Here is a 14,778-nt window from a genome sequence, read left to right as displayed (position 1 = left end):
TTTAACCTTTTCTGTAGGCTAATAGAAAGCCATTCTGTAGGAATTCAGCTTAAAGCATGAACTATATTTTCTCTGCTTACATATCACAAAATCAATAAAATCAACACTAGGTAGTTACAGAGGAAAAAATTATGCAAATCAATTAACCTCCATTTCTCCCTCCATTCATTGCAAACAAGTTTTGATCCTCCATCATAAAGAGTTTGTGGACATGAGAGAATATAGGTTTAAAATGATCAAAATGGGGAAAATAATACTTTGCCTGCTGGGTTGCTATGAGATTAGAGATAATATAATGAGTACAAATAAGGTGTCCACTAAATCATAGTAATGGTTATTATTTATCAACATAATTAGAAGTGCCATCGTAGCAGGGTCAGAGCATAGGATTTATGGTCAGAGACAACAGCTCCACTGAGCATCATGGCAGGAAATGACAGATACTACATGATTCTGGGATAACATCCACTGTGGGCCTTGAGTGGGATGCAAAGGAGAGGAATGGGAGAGACTCTCAAGTCAGAAGAAGCAGCTGTCCAGTGGATGGCTCAGAATGTTCATGCCATAACCCTTTTCTCCTCCTCCCAAATATTAGGGAGCCTACCCTACGAGGGGGTGGGGGAGGAAGCAGATACTTGCTCTCCCCAACTGATTGTCCATCATGTAATCAAAGTGCAATTTTGATCATGGCACTCATGTATTTAAAATAATTCAGTGACTCACCATTGGAGTAAAACATGTACCATAGTTTCCCCAGCCTCAGAGCCCCACTGTCTTCTACATCTGGCTATACTTTCAGATCCACTACCACTCTGTACTCTCCTCCCCCCCATGCTTTGCACAGGCATTGCCACCATCTGTGATGGCCCTATCTCCATCTTTACGTACCTACCCTTCGGGTATCATCTTGTTCATCTCAACTCCTTCTCAAGGAAACCTTAATACCGGCGAAGATGGCCTCTCCTATGGATTCCCACTGAACTTCATGCTTCCACATCTGAACAAACCACACTGCACTGCATTTGCTTGTCTACTTATTGCTTTTCCTTCCTATTTTATGAGCATCTTACTTACTCACCTTTGTAGTCCCCAATGCTTAACAGAGGACCTGAGAGAGCAGGTGCCTGTTCCGTGTTGGTCTCTATCCTCTCCTTGCTACTCAGGGCAGAGGCCCCACAGCCCAGGCATCACCTGGCAGCTGGTTAGGAATAAAGAATCTCAGGCCCCACCCCAGTCCTATTTAGTGGTACACAGGCACAATAAGGTTTGAGAAGAACTGCTCTAAGCCATATGCACTATCAGCCAACCATTCCCTTTTCATAAACCAACTAGAGGCCCAGTGCACAAATTCGTGTATGGCTGGGGTCCTGTCAGCCTGCCCCAATGGGGGCTGATCGGGGACAGGGCCAGCTAGGAGGAGGGGCTGTGGGCAGTTGGCCAGCTGTCCCTGTCCCAAATCAGGCCCATTGGCCAGCTGCAGTGGGCATCATAGCGACTGGTCATTCTGGTCATTCCAGGGTTCTGATTGCTGGATTTTTATATATATAGATACTCTTCAGTCTAGGAAGGCCTCACAGGGCACTTCCAGGATCCCAGCATTACTTCACACTTTTCCTAGTACGCGCAGGGAGAGCAGGCTGTGTTCCGGAGAACACCGGTAGAGTACCTGGCACGGGACATGGCAACCTCCAGGAGCCACTCAATAAACATGTATTTTCTTTCCTTATATCTATTCACACTCCTATCCACATAGCTCTTGCAGTCGGTCCCTTTCCTGCCATAACTCTTCCTCCCAGTAGGTAAAACGGATCCTCTAGTGAGCCAAGTCACCAGGCTCTACTGTTAAAATTTCAGCTCTACAACTCTAGCTGGGTTAATTAGAAAAACTATTTAACTTCCCTAGGCCTCAGTTTCCTCCTCTGTCAGTGAGGAGGTTAATAATAGTGCCTTCCTTTTGGGGTGCTGGACAAGCACTCCATGTGGTATTCGCTACCCCTAATAGTCATGCTCTGGTCAGGAACTTTCCACCAACTAACTCAGTCTGGATACTTTCCCTCTCCTTTAAAGGAATACAGCACTGATAGGCCAAGCCACATGACTTAAAAGAAAAAGAAAAAGAAAAAAAGAAAGGTGTCAGGATGGTTGTTGTTTTTATAGATTGTGAAAGTAATTCATGGTCAATATGGAAGAGTATTTTTTTTAAAATATATTTTATTGATTTTTTACAGAGAGGAAGGGAGAGAGAGATAGAGAGTTAGAAACATCGATGGGAGAGAAACATCGATCAGCCGCCTCCTACACATCTCCCACTGGGGATGTGCCCGCAACCCAGGTACATGCCCTTAACCGGAATCGAACCCGGGACCTTTCAGTCCGCAGGCCAATGCTCTATCCACTGAGCCAAACCGGTTTCGGCGGGAAGAGTATTTTTTAAAAAGAAATACGTCATCCATAATCTCACCACCAAGAGAAAACAACTGTTAACATTTTAGAGTATTTCCTTCTAAACAAATAGATCTTATGTTTCAGGAGGGAAAGAACTATGTCTTAATCTGCTCAGAATTTCCCCAGACTTCCCCACACCCGAGGCCTCTCCCCGGCTCTGAACCTAACCTAGCCCAGTGCTGAGCACTCAGCAGCTGACAAACACATACCTGTTCCTTGGCTGACTGGTATATTGATGTAAGTGGCTTGACCCTGCACTTATATGTGAACTGTCTATGTGTAGAAATAGGGTCATTATCCGAGTGATGTAATCTGGCTCTTTGTTCGGTTCAGTCTGCTATAAGTATGCTCATATCTGCATTCTATGTGACTGCCCTTTGTGTTTGGTGGTGAAAAGTGTGTTTCCGGTGTGGTCTCATGTTTCCTTTTTCAATGTACTCAGATTTCACATACCTACAGGAATGGTCATCCCGTGAATTTTATCAGCCCAGCCTGCATAATACCGAAGGGTTTTGATGACCCCCTGCAAATCCACATAAAAAGCTTGCAGGAACGGTTTGCCACCATTGAGGGATTCCATGGTCTGTGGAAAAAGAAACAGAGAGAACTTTCCAGTGATACGCTATATAATTTCTGGATCAGAAGAAAAAAGAAAGCGAGAGAGCACAGATGACTATGGACAGTGATGCATACCTGGTCAACTCTGATTTCTCAAATACAAAGATTTCAGTACTGCCAGTTTAGTTTAGTTTCCAGTAAAAATCACAACGACTATATCTGTGCATGTTCTTGGGTTTGCATGCTCCCAGTAATCACTATCCAAGTGCATAAACACGAGATTTCTTCAACTGGTGATAAGCAAATACTCTCTGGTCAAACCACCTTCTCTTATATTAGTGATCAGAGCTGGGGAGGGAAGGGGTCAGAGTCCACACCAGTAATCTGAGTCCACAAAGAGGAGCAGGGACATGGGCTTTTATGCAACTGATGAGAATATAAAACGTTTTCCACAGCTGCCAAGACCCCTGCTGAGGAACGGAATATCCACGGCGCACAGTGAGTTTATTTATTGCCACCAAATAAACAAGGTCTCCTCCAGGGAAGCTCAGACTTTAACTACTCGAGGGCTGCTTTTTTGTAAATATTTATGTTCGCAACCATTATATACTGAGAGTGAAGTATCTGGTTCATTTAATAAAAATAGAGATATAAGGCAGTTTTAGATTATAAATGTTATTATTTTAATCACATGTTCCTGAAGTGGTTAAATCTGCAACACAAAGAACTAGAAATGAATACACTGAAATGAGAAAAGAGTACTTTGACTGAGAAATATTAACAGTGTTGCAAGGTGAACAAATGAAAGAAACAAAACATGTTTGTAATCTCATGTCCTTTTCTATAAGGACACTTTATAAAACATAGTTGTATGAAAACTGAGCACTGAAAACTAAAATTGAAATATTCTCCATCCCATAACATGAAAATACTATTATTTACAGTGCAACTTATCCACTTACTGTGTGTATAAGATGAAATTCGTTTTAAAATATCATGTTACTTAGCTTCTTTTTCTGACTGACTTACTTTGCTTAGCATGGTATTCTCAAGCTAAGAACCATATGATGTCATTCATATGTGGCATAAAAAACTGAACCCCATAGAGGCAAACAACAATGTGGTGGTTACCACAGAGAGGTGGGTGGGAAGGTGGGAAAGGATATAGGGGCCTACTGCATGGTGATGGACGATGATTTGACTTTGAATTGGGAGCACACAATGCAATATACAGATCATGTATCATAGAAATGCACACTTGAAACTTATATGATCCTATTAACCATGTCACCTCAAAAAAATAAATAAAATATCGTGTTACTTATCACTGTACATTGACTCACCTTTATTAAAAGAAATCAAATTACTTCCTAGTACTTTTTATAATATTTAAATGTTCATGAGATGAGCATTACATTCTCCACGTCTAGCATAGAGCCCTCTACACAGCACAGAGTGGAATAGTCAATAATGAAAATCTGGGCCACCTGAATGGTCCCTAGGAGCTACTGACACCAGGCAAATCGGCCTGAGAGCTGCCAGACTAGGTTTATTTTCAACTGTGTTTACTAGGATACAGTATTAACCTCAGTTCGGGCAGGAGCTCCCCTACATTCCAGAGGCCACCTCTTACTAACACTCACGCCTCTCGTGACTTGGTAGGGTTTAAAGGAAGAGAGGCCATTCAAGTGTCGTCACAGTGAGACATATGTCAGAAAAAGAATGGCATTTGAATTTTATGACATGAATCTATAACTGCAAAAATGAGCTATATCATCATCTAGTACATATTGTTAATCTGATGTTGTAAATATTGTGTCTTTAACGCAATCAAGCTGACCGTTACAGACCCTCAGGGTACCTCCCACTGACTATGTGCCAGGAACTGTGCTAGGGATTTTTTTTTAAGTAAAATATAATTTTCATTCTCAAAAAAATCATATACCTTGGAATACCCTAAGCCAGTGGTCGGCAAACTGCGGCTCGCAAGCCACATGCGGCTCTTTGGCCCCTTGAGTGTGGCTCTTCCACAAAATACTGACTTCTGCACATGGGCCACGAAGTTTCAATCGCACTTTATGTGCGCGCTCGCTTGTGGTATTTTGTGGAAGAGCCACACTCAAGGGGCCAAAGAGCAGCATGTGGCTTGCGAGCCGCAGTTTGCCGACCACTGCCCTAAGCTATTCCAGAGAATTCCGTTTTGCATGATACTGATAGGTTAGCCAAAAAAAAAAAAAATGGTGTGAGGCTTAAATAAGTTTGAGAAACATTCGGTAGGGCTTTTCAGAGTCGTTAATATGCTTTGTGTCTTGCGAATCTCCAAGAAGGAGCCATTTCACCATGAAACACCTTTTTCACAGTATAAGTAAGCACCTGTTTGAAGGACTAGATTAGAAAACGGTTTTATAGATGAATAAAGGTTACGTATAGCTAGCGTTCCAAACCATCTCCATAAAGATGCATTTTTGTTTCCATACTCTGAACTGATCCCTGAGGGGCTGGTGGGAGGGAGGGGCCCCGGGAGGTGTGAACTGAGAAAGGGTACCGATGCCTGCCTCTCCCGAAGCAAGCCCCACGGGGACCTGTTTGCCCAAGCAGACAGCAGGACCTAGTATTCGTGGTTTGAATGCCCTGACTGAGCAACGATGCCCTAAATATTAATTGATCAGTTGTACGTCATCCACGTGGAGATCCCTTGTGTACCGAACGGGCATTCCCCAATGGTTCCAGCTTCCAAAAAGTCTTTTCTCTAACAAAATGATTTTACTTTAAAAACTGGCAGTAACAACAACAAAAACATTAAGAGAGGGACGTTCCTTAGGTAGGAAAAAGATGGTTTTAGTGAAAGGAAGTAGCTGAAAGGGACAGAGGAAAGGCAGCAGGAGGGCACCAGGAGTCCCCATCACGCCCCGTGCTCCTGAAGGAGTCTCCTCAGTCAGGAGGGGTTAACTCTGGGGAGTCAAAAACTGTCCTTTTGGTTCTTCAATGAATCATTTGGTATTGGTTTTCTGCGAGCAGCACGGTGACTCTCCTGCTGCTTAAAGGCTTGTTTTGTTTGTTGAGGGCGGGAGGGGGGCAGGAAGGCCCGTACCAGTCATGGGAAGCTAAGGTTTTGTTCTTCAAAATGAAGTAAGAAGAGACACTCAGCTGGTCCTCCACTTGCCTCCCCCACCTGATGCAAAAGCCAAACATCTCTCGTTTTTCTTGTGTTACATACACCGTAGCTTGTTCCCCCGGCCTGCTTCACAGCATACTTTCATAAAGAGTGAGGAATCTGAATTTCAGTGGAAAGGTAAGTTTGGGGTAAAGACAATGTTTGCTTAGGCTACTTACTGCAAGAACTGCCCTGTCTCGTTCCACCAAGTCTGCGAGCTTATCCAACAGGCGTCCTCTTTCAGAAGCATCCATCCTTCTCCACACTGAGCCGAGGGAGAACGCCAGGCGGGCTGCCTGCACTGCTTTGTCTATATCCGCCTGCAGAGAGAACGAGGCACAGCTGAAGCGAGACAACACTCCAGATAAAGGAAGAACCAACCGCTCTCATGAGAAAGGTGGTGAGTGAAAGTCAGTGGTGGTGTCTGGAGAGGAACTTCACAGGGAGTCTTTTTTCTAAGAAGGACGTACCTTGTCTGCTTCTTGAACTTCGCACACCTGTTCTCCCGTGGCTGGATTATAGACAGGGAACACTCTCCCGCTCTCTGAGTTCTGCCACTCGTTGTTAATAAAAATCTAAAGGAGTAAACAGCAGAATGGGATTGATGAGACAGGTGACAGGAAGCCAGTCAGAGGCAAACTGTTATGGAAATATCACAGTAATCATACTTACTCTATATGCTTGCTGCTATGCAGGTAAAGTACAGAATATGAAGAGTTGTAAGAGACCTTAAACAGTATGCAGTCCAGCTTCCCCCTGCCCCTAATTCAGAAATTTCCTCTATGACATTTTTTTTTTACCTCAATGTCATCCAAAGATTAAATACAGTGAACCTGTCAGCCAGTGAGAGAGTCAAAAAGAAATGAAAGGATAGAGTCTCATAAACATAGAAAACATACACTGGGGCTGAGAAAATATTTATTGATCCATCATCTAAGCTCTGGCCAATACACATAAGGAGTAAATTGTGGATTAAACTGACAGTGGTCAAACCTTAGATCCTAGTTTCTCTGTCAGAGGCATAAACGTCTTCACAGGGAAACTTGAAGGTGCTGAAATATACACTGAGTGGCCACATTATTATGAACACCTGACGTTTCTAGGCAAATTAGCTATAATTTCGCGCTGAAGTTGCTAGAGGCCAGACCATTATAAATAGGGAAGCAGGTTGTTTACCATGACAGAAGTGATTTTTTTCTGAAGATATGGATAAACAATGTGATTTAACAGCCTTTGAACGTGGGATATATTTGAACATGAGTGGCCAGATTATTATGACCACCCCATCAGTACTTCGTTGGACCACCTTTTGCCTTCAATACTGCGGCAATTATTCTCGGCATTGACTCCACGAGATGTTGAAAGGTGATGCGAGGAATCTGACACCATGCCTGATGAAAAGCACTGTTCAGTTCTGTGAGATTTGATGGTTGTGGAACCAGCTGCCTGATGGCTCTTTTAACTTCGTCCCACAAATGCTCAATTGGATTGAGATCTGGTTATTGTGGGGGCCACCTAAGCAAGTTAAAGTCTCCCTCATGTTCTTGAAACCACTCCTGCACAATACAAGCACCTTAGCATGGCACATTGTCTTGCTGGAAGAAGCCATCTCCATTGGGATACGCCATCAACATGATAGGATGAACTTGATCAGCAATGATATTTAGGTATGTTGTGCTATTCAGACGTTGTTCCACATGAATTAAAGGGCCCAAATCATGCCAGGAAAACATGCCCCAAACCATAACACTGCCCTCACCAGCTTGAAGGGTTGTACTCATGCATGTGGGATGCATGCTTTCACGCTGTTTCCACCAAATTCTCACCCTGCCATCTGCATAATGAAACTGGAAACGTGATTCATCGGACCACATGACTTTTTTCCAATGCTCAACTATCCAATCCTTGTATTTCTGTGCGAATTGGAGACGTTTTATCTTGGTAACTGCAGACAGCAAAGGTGTTCGAACAGGCCTTCGGCTTCCATATCCCATACGATGCAGTGTATGGTTAATTTTCCTACAAATGTCAGGTGGTCATGATCTGGCCACTCACATTCAAATAAATCCCACGTTCAAAGGCTGTTAAATCACGTTGTTTACCCATATCTTCAGAAAAAAATCACTTCTCCTGTCGTGGTAAACAACCTGCTTCCCTATTTATAATGATCTGGCCTTCTGGCAACTTCAGCGCGAAATTATAGCTAATTTGCCTACAAACGTCAGGTGGTCATAATAATCTGGCCTCTCGGTGTATAAGCATTTACTTAATTTACAGTCAGATCCTGAATCAAGCAATCACTCTGACCAAACTAACTAGTGAATCAAACAAGTTACAAGTTGAACCCAAATGAGATTTCTCTCTCTTTGCTTGGTAGGTTACATGGCTCTGCAGAGGGAAAAGGTCTATAACTTTCAAATTGGTCTCTCTAGGCTTTCTTAAGAGCTTTGGTTCCTTATATAAAAAATGAATATTTTGTTAAAATGGCAAAGAGACTAATGGTTTAAGAAATTATTTGAGTCAATTTCTCAGAAGATTTATAAGACGTGAGTTAAAAAAAAAAAAAAAAGAAGGGGAAATATAGGCAAAGAAAATTCAAAAATTTTATAGCATTAAGAAAGAAACCCAAATGAATAGTTGGGACTATTAAAAGTCAAAGAATGCACAGAGACATTGTCTGTAACATTAATGGCATGACGATGAAAGTTTCTGAACTTGTGAGTCAGTCAGTGGTAAGCTGGTTTACTATTGCCTGCCGTTTTAACAATCACAGATGAGACGAAATGATTACAGAGTTACAATTTTAAATATTAAGTTCTATATTATTCCAAAGCTTCCCTTTTTCCTGGCTTTGATAAAACAATGAGTCTGTGTTGAAGAAGTTATCTTTTCCTGAAGGCTTTTTAAGATAAAGGGGAAAAAATATCTTCTATCTGTATAGCACCTAATACAAATGTATTAAGCACAGGCACAATGACCTTGTAATTTCATACATTTTAATATGCAATTTATAAACATACTTAGTATAATGTATTCATTTATTCAATAAATACTTAGCTACTTCTCACCACTGGAGCGTCAAAGATGCCTAAGAGTTCCAGCCTTCCAGTCAGCATCTTACATAGTCTCTAGTCATTCATTAAATATTTACATCACCCCTAACAGCAGGGCTTTATTCTCTCTGCAGAAAATGAGACAACAGAGAGGCCGGGAAGTTAAGAGTCCTAAGAAGCAGGTTCTCGTGGTGCCTCTGATTCAGTCTATTGCTCTTCACACTACACCATGGTTGCCAGGATTGCTCAGTCCAAAGAAACACAACTAGTTAACTGATGTCTAAGCCTGAATTAGAGCTACAGTTTTTAGACTCCTGGTCTAGTTCTCTTTTCACTCCATTTAACAAATTTCCTAACAGTTCACAACTGATCATATCTGCATGTTCCTTTGAAACACTATGTGATTTCTACGGTAACAAAAAAAAAAAAGAGGTTAATTTATTAAGGATTCACAAGTACTGTATTATTATCAGATTTAAGGAACAAGGAGTCTTGCCAATATTTATTCCTTTTATCCACTATTTATCTACTTCTCAATCTTTGGAAAATCATCATTATCCAATGTTAGTTTTTAAGTTTCTTTGCTGAGCACTTCTATTTGTAAGGATGGATATTTCATGACTTCTATTGTTTCATAGAGGTCTTCTAACTCAATCTAAGAGAAAAATTATTTGTTTTTAATGGAATAAAACTCATACTCTTACTATTGTCATTTAGGTCCACCATCGAACTGAACGGCTGGCTGGTACATATGACACGTACTGGCAATTTAAAAATAAATGTTGACTCGTATATGTGTGATACATACAAAGCTCTCACTGGCACCAAATACACGTGTGTGTTTTGATCTGTCATTGTTGACTGTGAACTTGGTTGACACTTCTATTATAGAGAAAGGGTGAATAGAGATAAAATATTTCTTCTAATTAACTGCCTTTCAATGTGCATGAATCTGTGCACCAGGCCCCTAGATAATAAATAAACACGTCACCACTACTTCATCATCCTTCCCTTTCCTTTTTGTGTTGTCCAAAGTAATGTACTATTTTTCAAAAGGGTACACAAAAATTGGGAGGCACCACCTTTGTCACATTCTTTTTAGCTTTCACTGAACATAGTTAAGAATTCAAATTGTTTCATTTCTGTCCATAATTGGAAAGAGAGGAAAATTAACAAGGACATTTCACAATTGTTAGATGAGTCAGAAGATGAAGGCAGAGAGACAGAAACACTAGAGACTTTACTAATGGGGGTGAAATTGACTGAATGAGAAAAATCTTGGACTATGAGTCTTTAGGATAAATAAATGAATTTTCTCAAATTGAAAAATCAAAGAGTGAACAATTTATAAACAGAGGAATATGACATTTTAACCAGTCATTCATCAGGAGGGACTTAATCATTTATTATTTTGCAACAAGAACTTGAACCATCTTGTTTTGATAAAAGGACATGTAACGACTGTTTTATCTTTTATGATATGTGTAGATAAAAATTTACTTGCTATGATTCATAAATGGACAAATACTGAAGGTAGGTATATACACAAAGGTGATTGAAAGGGCAGATATGACGTAAAAATTTTAAAAGTTCATTGGATTAATCAAATTTATGGTGTTAAAAATAAAAATGTTTTCATAATTATGGGACAAAAAGATGGCCATCCTCTTTTTTCCAAAATTATGAGCCTTCAAACTTTTCAATAGTATTACACTGTATGCACATGTAAAAAAGAAACAAACAAACAAACAAAAAACAGAAATGATATGCTATAACCCACCAGAAATGTATTTAAAATCTGGAATCATATCCACTGAGCCAAAGTGGCTAGGGCTGTCATAAATAAATATATAAATAAATAAATAAACAAATAAATAAATAAAATCTGGAATCAGTATTTATGACATGAATATTTCCCATTTCACACATGAAAACTGATAAACACATCAGTGCACTCAAAGGCCATTGCCTATGTCAGGTATATATACACCTTCAAAACCAGAAAAATTACAGAAAAAACTTTGGTTTGCTATGTTTCAATTATTTCGTTGGTTTAGCTATCTGTTTATTTACTATATTTTCATAAAATAATTTAAAATTTTAAAAATATAAAGAGTCCAGCCCTAGCTGGTTTTGGTCAGTGGAGAGAGCGTCAGCTTGCGAACTGAAGGGTTCCAGGTTTGATTCCAGCCAAGGGCACATGCCTGGGTTGTGGGATCTATCTCCAGTAGGGGGCATGCAGGAGGCAGCCAATCAATGATTCTCTCTCATCATTGATGTTTTTAAAAAAAATATATATATATATATATTATTGATTTTCACAGAGAGGAAGGGAGAGGGATAGAGAGCTAGAAACATCGATGAGAGAGAAACATCAACCAGCTGCGTCCTGCACACTCCCCACTGAGGATGTGCCCGCAACCAAGGTACATGCCCCTGACGGGAATCTAACCTGGGACCCTTCAGTCTGCAGGCTGACACTCTATCCACTGAGCCAATCCGGTTAGGGCCATCATTGGTGTTTCTATCTCTCTCTCTCCCTCTCCCTTCCTCTCTGAAATCAATAAAAAAAAATATTTTTTAAAATATTTTTAAAAAGAGTCCTTTGGGCCCAAATGGTAAATGTGATGACTATTTCTCCTGGTATGAAAAAGGTTAAAATATTTTATATTTCTACTGCATTACTATTTTTGTAGACCCAGCCATACAGTATGACAATTTAAAAACTTATACTGACAACTTTGTTGGTATACATGATAGCAAATACCTCCATAATACTTGGAGGTTTTTAGCTTCTCTGGGCCATTTCAAACATTTTAAATGCTGTCTAAAGTGTTCTTCTCTGACTGGGCTCCTTGGAGCTTGGAGAAATAGTTCATTTCAGGGCTATAACAGGGAAGCACAAAATGATCCTGGGCTAGTGTGGTACCAGAAATCAAGTACATGTTCAAAAACTGATGGGACATATCGAAAGGATGGAGCCAACATGAAGGGGCTCCCAACGCCAATACTGGGATCATTTAAACAACAAAATAAGTAATAATATTAATGAATTCTTATTCATAGAATGAACAAAGCATCCAAGAGTCCACACTGATACAAAGATTTTAAATGAGTAAGTAAATAAATGAGGGATAAGGAAAAGCTCTTCTGCAAGTAGAATTCCAACTAACAGCACTGAAGGAATGATGGAGTTAGATCATCACCATTTGTCACACACCACAGTAATAACTGCTTCAGGCAAAAATCATCAACAGATGATGAACTTAGTGGGCAAACACATGATGAAAAATTGGGTGTTTATGTAGTCTCCCTCAAGATACTTCTTAATTACAAAGGGAAAAATAGCCACTTTACATTGAAGAAACTTGGCAGACAGCACCTTAATCCACTGATCAAAGTTAACGTCACCAGTGATGGGACAAATTGATATCATGTGCTCCTTATATGATAAACTGAGGACACAGATCCTTCTGCAGTATTCTTACTCAAAAGGCATAACCTGAATTTAACCATGAGGAGATTACCAGACAAATCCAAATTAAAGCACATCCTACAAAATAAGTGGCCTTACTTTTTTACCTTTTTAAAGAGCCAAGGTCATGAAAGACAAAGAAAGACTAAAACACCATTCTAAAATAAAGGACATCAATGATATGTAAAAATAAATGAGTCATGTCACTGTGACCTGGCTCCTGGACCAGAAAAAAATGTATTATTGGGACAACTGGTGGAATTTGAGTAAGGTTTTAGGACTAGATCATGTGTCCATGTTAATTTCCTGGGGAATCTGGGTGAAAGGTACATAGGAATTCTTTGCGCTATTTTTGAAACTTTTAAAAATAAATTGGAAATTATTTCAAAATGAAAAGTGAAAACAAGGTAGAGGTTAGAGTTGCCCTTTGGTGCCTACCTTTCATACTATAAGTGAGCAAAACAAATACGTTACATGAAATAATGAAGAGCAACATCTTTCTTTTCACAAAAGTTCATTCTTAAATGTGAGTTTGTGGGGAAAAAATAATTCAAGCTCTGCCTTAAAATATGGCCCAATGTTGCCAAAATTATTCTTTTAAATTTACAAATTATTTCAGCTAAAATACTTGTTAATAGTTGTATGAGAAACTAGGAAATTCTGCCTTGCATGTTACTGAATTTCAGAATAAGTATCAGGAAGATGTAGCCTTTTCTACTCTAGACCTCTGTGCAAGTAAAGATGTCTGACTCTAGCTAAGTTATTTGAGTTTTCTCAGTGTCTTCATCTGTAAAATATACAAATATTGACATAATACATAACATTACATAATTCTGTGATGCTTAAATCACAGGCAAAAGAAGCATATGACCCATTAAGAAGCTCCCAGTCTGCTGCAGGTTTCTAAGAGGATAGGATGGATTAGCTCATCAACCTAACTTTCTTCCTATGGCTGTGAAGAACTGTCCCTTGGCATTTTATGGGCTGCTGTTGGTATTAAAAGACATAATGAATGTGGTGGGCACTTAATTAATGTTAATTGGAATGGAATGCCTGCTGGGAGACGACATGAATCACTGTCTAGTACCTTTCCTGATATGATTAGAAATATAATGTCTCTCACACCAAAATAAAATCTGAAACACACTGAAGGATGAAGAACATATTTGGGCAGTAAAGTTTTCTTTTATTATATTATATTTGATACATGCAAAAGAATATATGTAACATAAATGTGAGTTCACATGAACTATATTAAAGCACATCATGAACACACTATTCAAGCAGTAGAATGTTATTAATATCACTGAAGTTATTTGTGTGTTTCTTCGGGGTCCCATCCTCCTGCTTGACCCGATATCCTAAATTTTAACTTTTTTATTCTTAGATACATTTTTTTTGCTTTATTTTACTTCCTGTTTTCCCCTTTCTTGATTCTTCTCTCAAGTTGATTGATATTTGCCATTGTTTGTTTTACAATTCAATTTTCCCTTTTATTGGTTTGGTATTTTCACACTATATTTCTATTCTTTCACTGGTTATTCCTGATTTTTTAAAGATATTTTATCATGTATATTTAATTTGAAGTGTAAAATGTATATATATCTTAACATTCCTCCCAATTTTAAGGACCTTAGAACACTAAATATAATTGCTTTCTTCAAGAGTTTGTTATAAAATTATTTTACACAGAAAATTATATATTTAAGAATTTTTTTTTTATTCTTATGATTCTTTAGAATTTCATTCAGTAAAGATCTATCGGGGATAAAGTCTCAAGTCTGAAAATATATATATATTGCACCCTCATTCTCAAAGGATATCCCCAGAAGACAATTACTTTCTCACACTACTTTGAGAATATTATTCCAATATTTTCTATCCTGCAATGGTGTTTATAAGAAGTCTGCTGTAAGTCTCTGATTATCATCTTTGTCGATGATTTGCCCTTTTATTATTTTTTTTGCAGGTTTTCTTGTATAGTTTGTAATAATTGAGTATTTATCTTTTGTCCAATTCTTAATGAAAGTGGCTATTCATGCTTCTACTACGTACAAATACACTGTAATTTTCAACTTAAAAAATGCTGATGG

The 14,778-nt window shown here is 39.1% G+C and overlaps 1 protein-coding gene across 2 annotated transcripts in view; it reads right to left on the bottom strand.

Moving 5' to 3' along the window:
• The window catches only part of ALDH1A2 (aldehyde dehydrogenase 1 family member A2), a 97,713-nt gene that overhangs the window by 48,512 nt on the left and 34,423 nt on the right, over positions 1-14,778 (bottom strand). For both annotated transcript variants that reach the window (XM_059700223.1, XM_059700232.1), the window contains 3 exons: positions 6,628-6,732; positions 6,337-6,477; positions 2,899-3,028 (listed from right to left, as the gene is read on the bottom strand). In XM_059700223.1, coding sequence (XP_059556206.1) covers positions 2,899-3,028; positions 6,337-6,477; positions 6,628-6,732 — 376 coding nt within the window. The remainder of the gene's footprint in view (positions 1-2,898; positions 3,029-6,336; positions 6,478-6,627; positions 6,733-14,778) is intronic.

The sequence above is a fragment of the Myotis daubentonii genome, chromosome 1 (assembly GCF_963259705.1).
Source record: "Myotis daubentonii chromosome 1, mMyoDau2.1, whole genome shotgun sequence".
NCBI classification, from domain to species: domain Eukaryota; kingdom Metazoa; phylum Chordata; class Mammalia; order Chiroptera; family Vespertilionidae; genus Myotis; species Myotis daubentonii.
The sequence above is the reverse complement of the archived record's forward strand: the minus strand, read 5'-3'. Positions and strand labels throughout refer to the sequence as shown.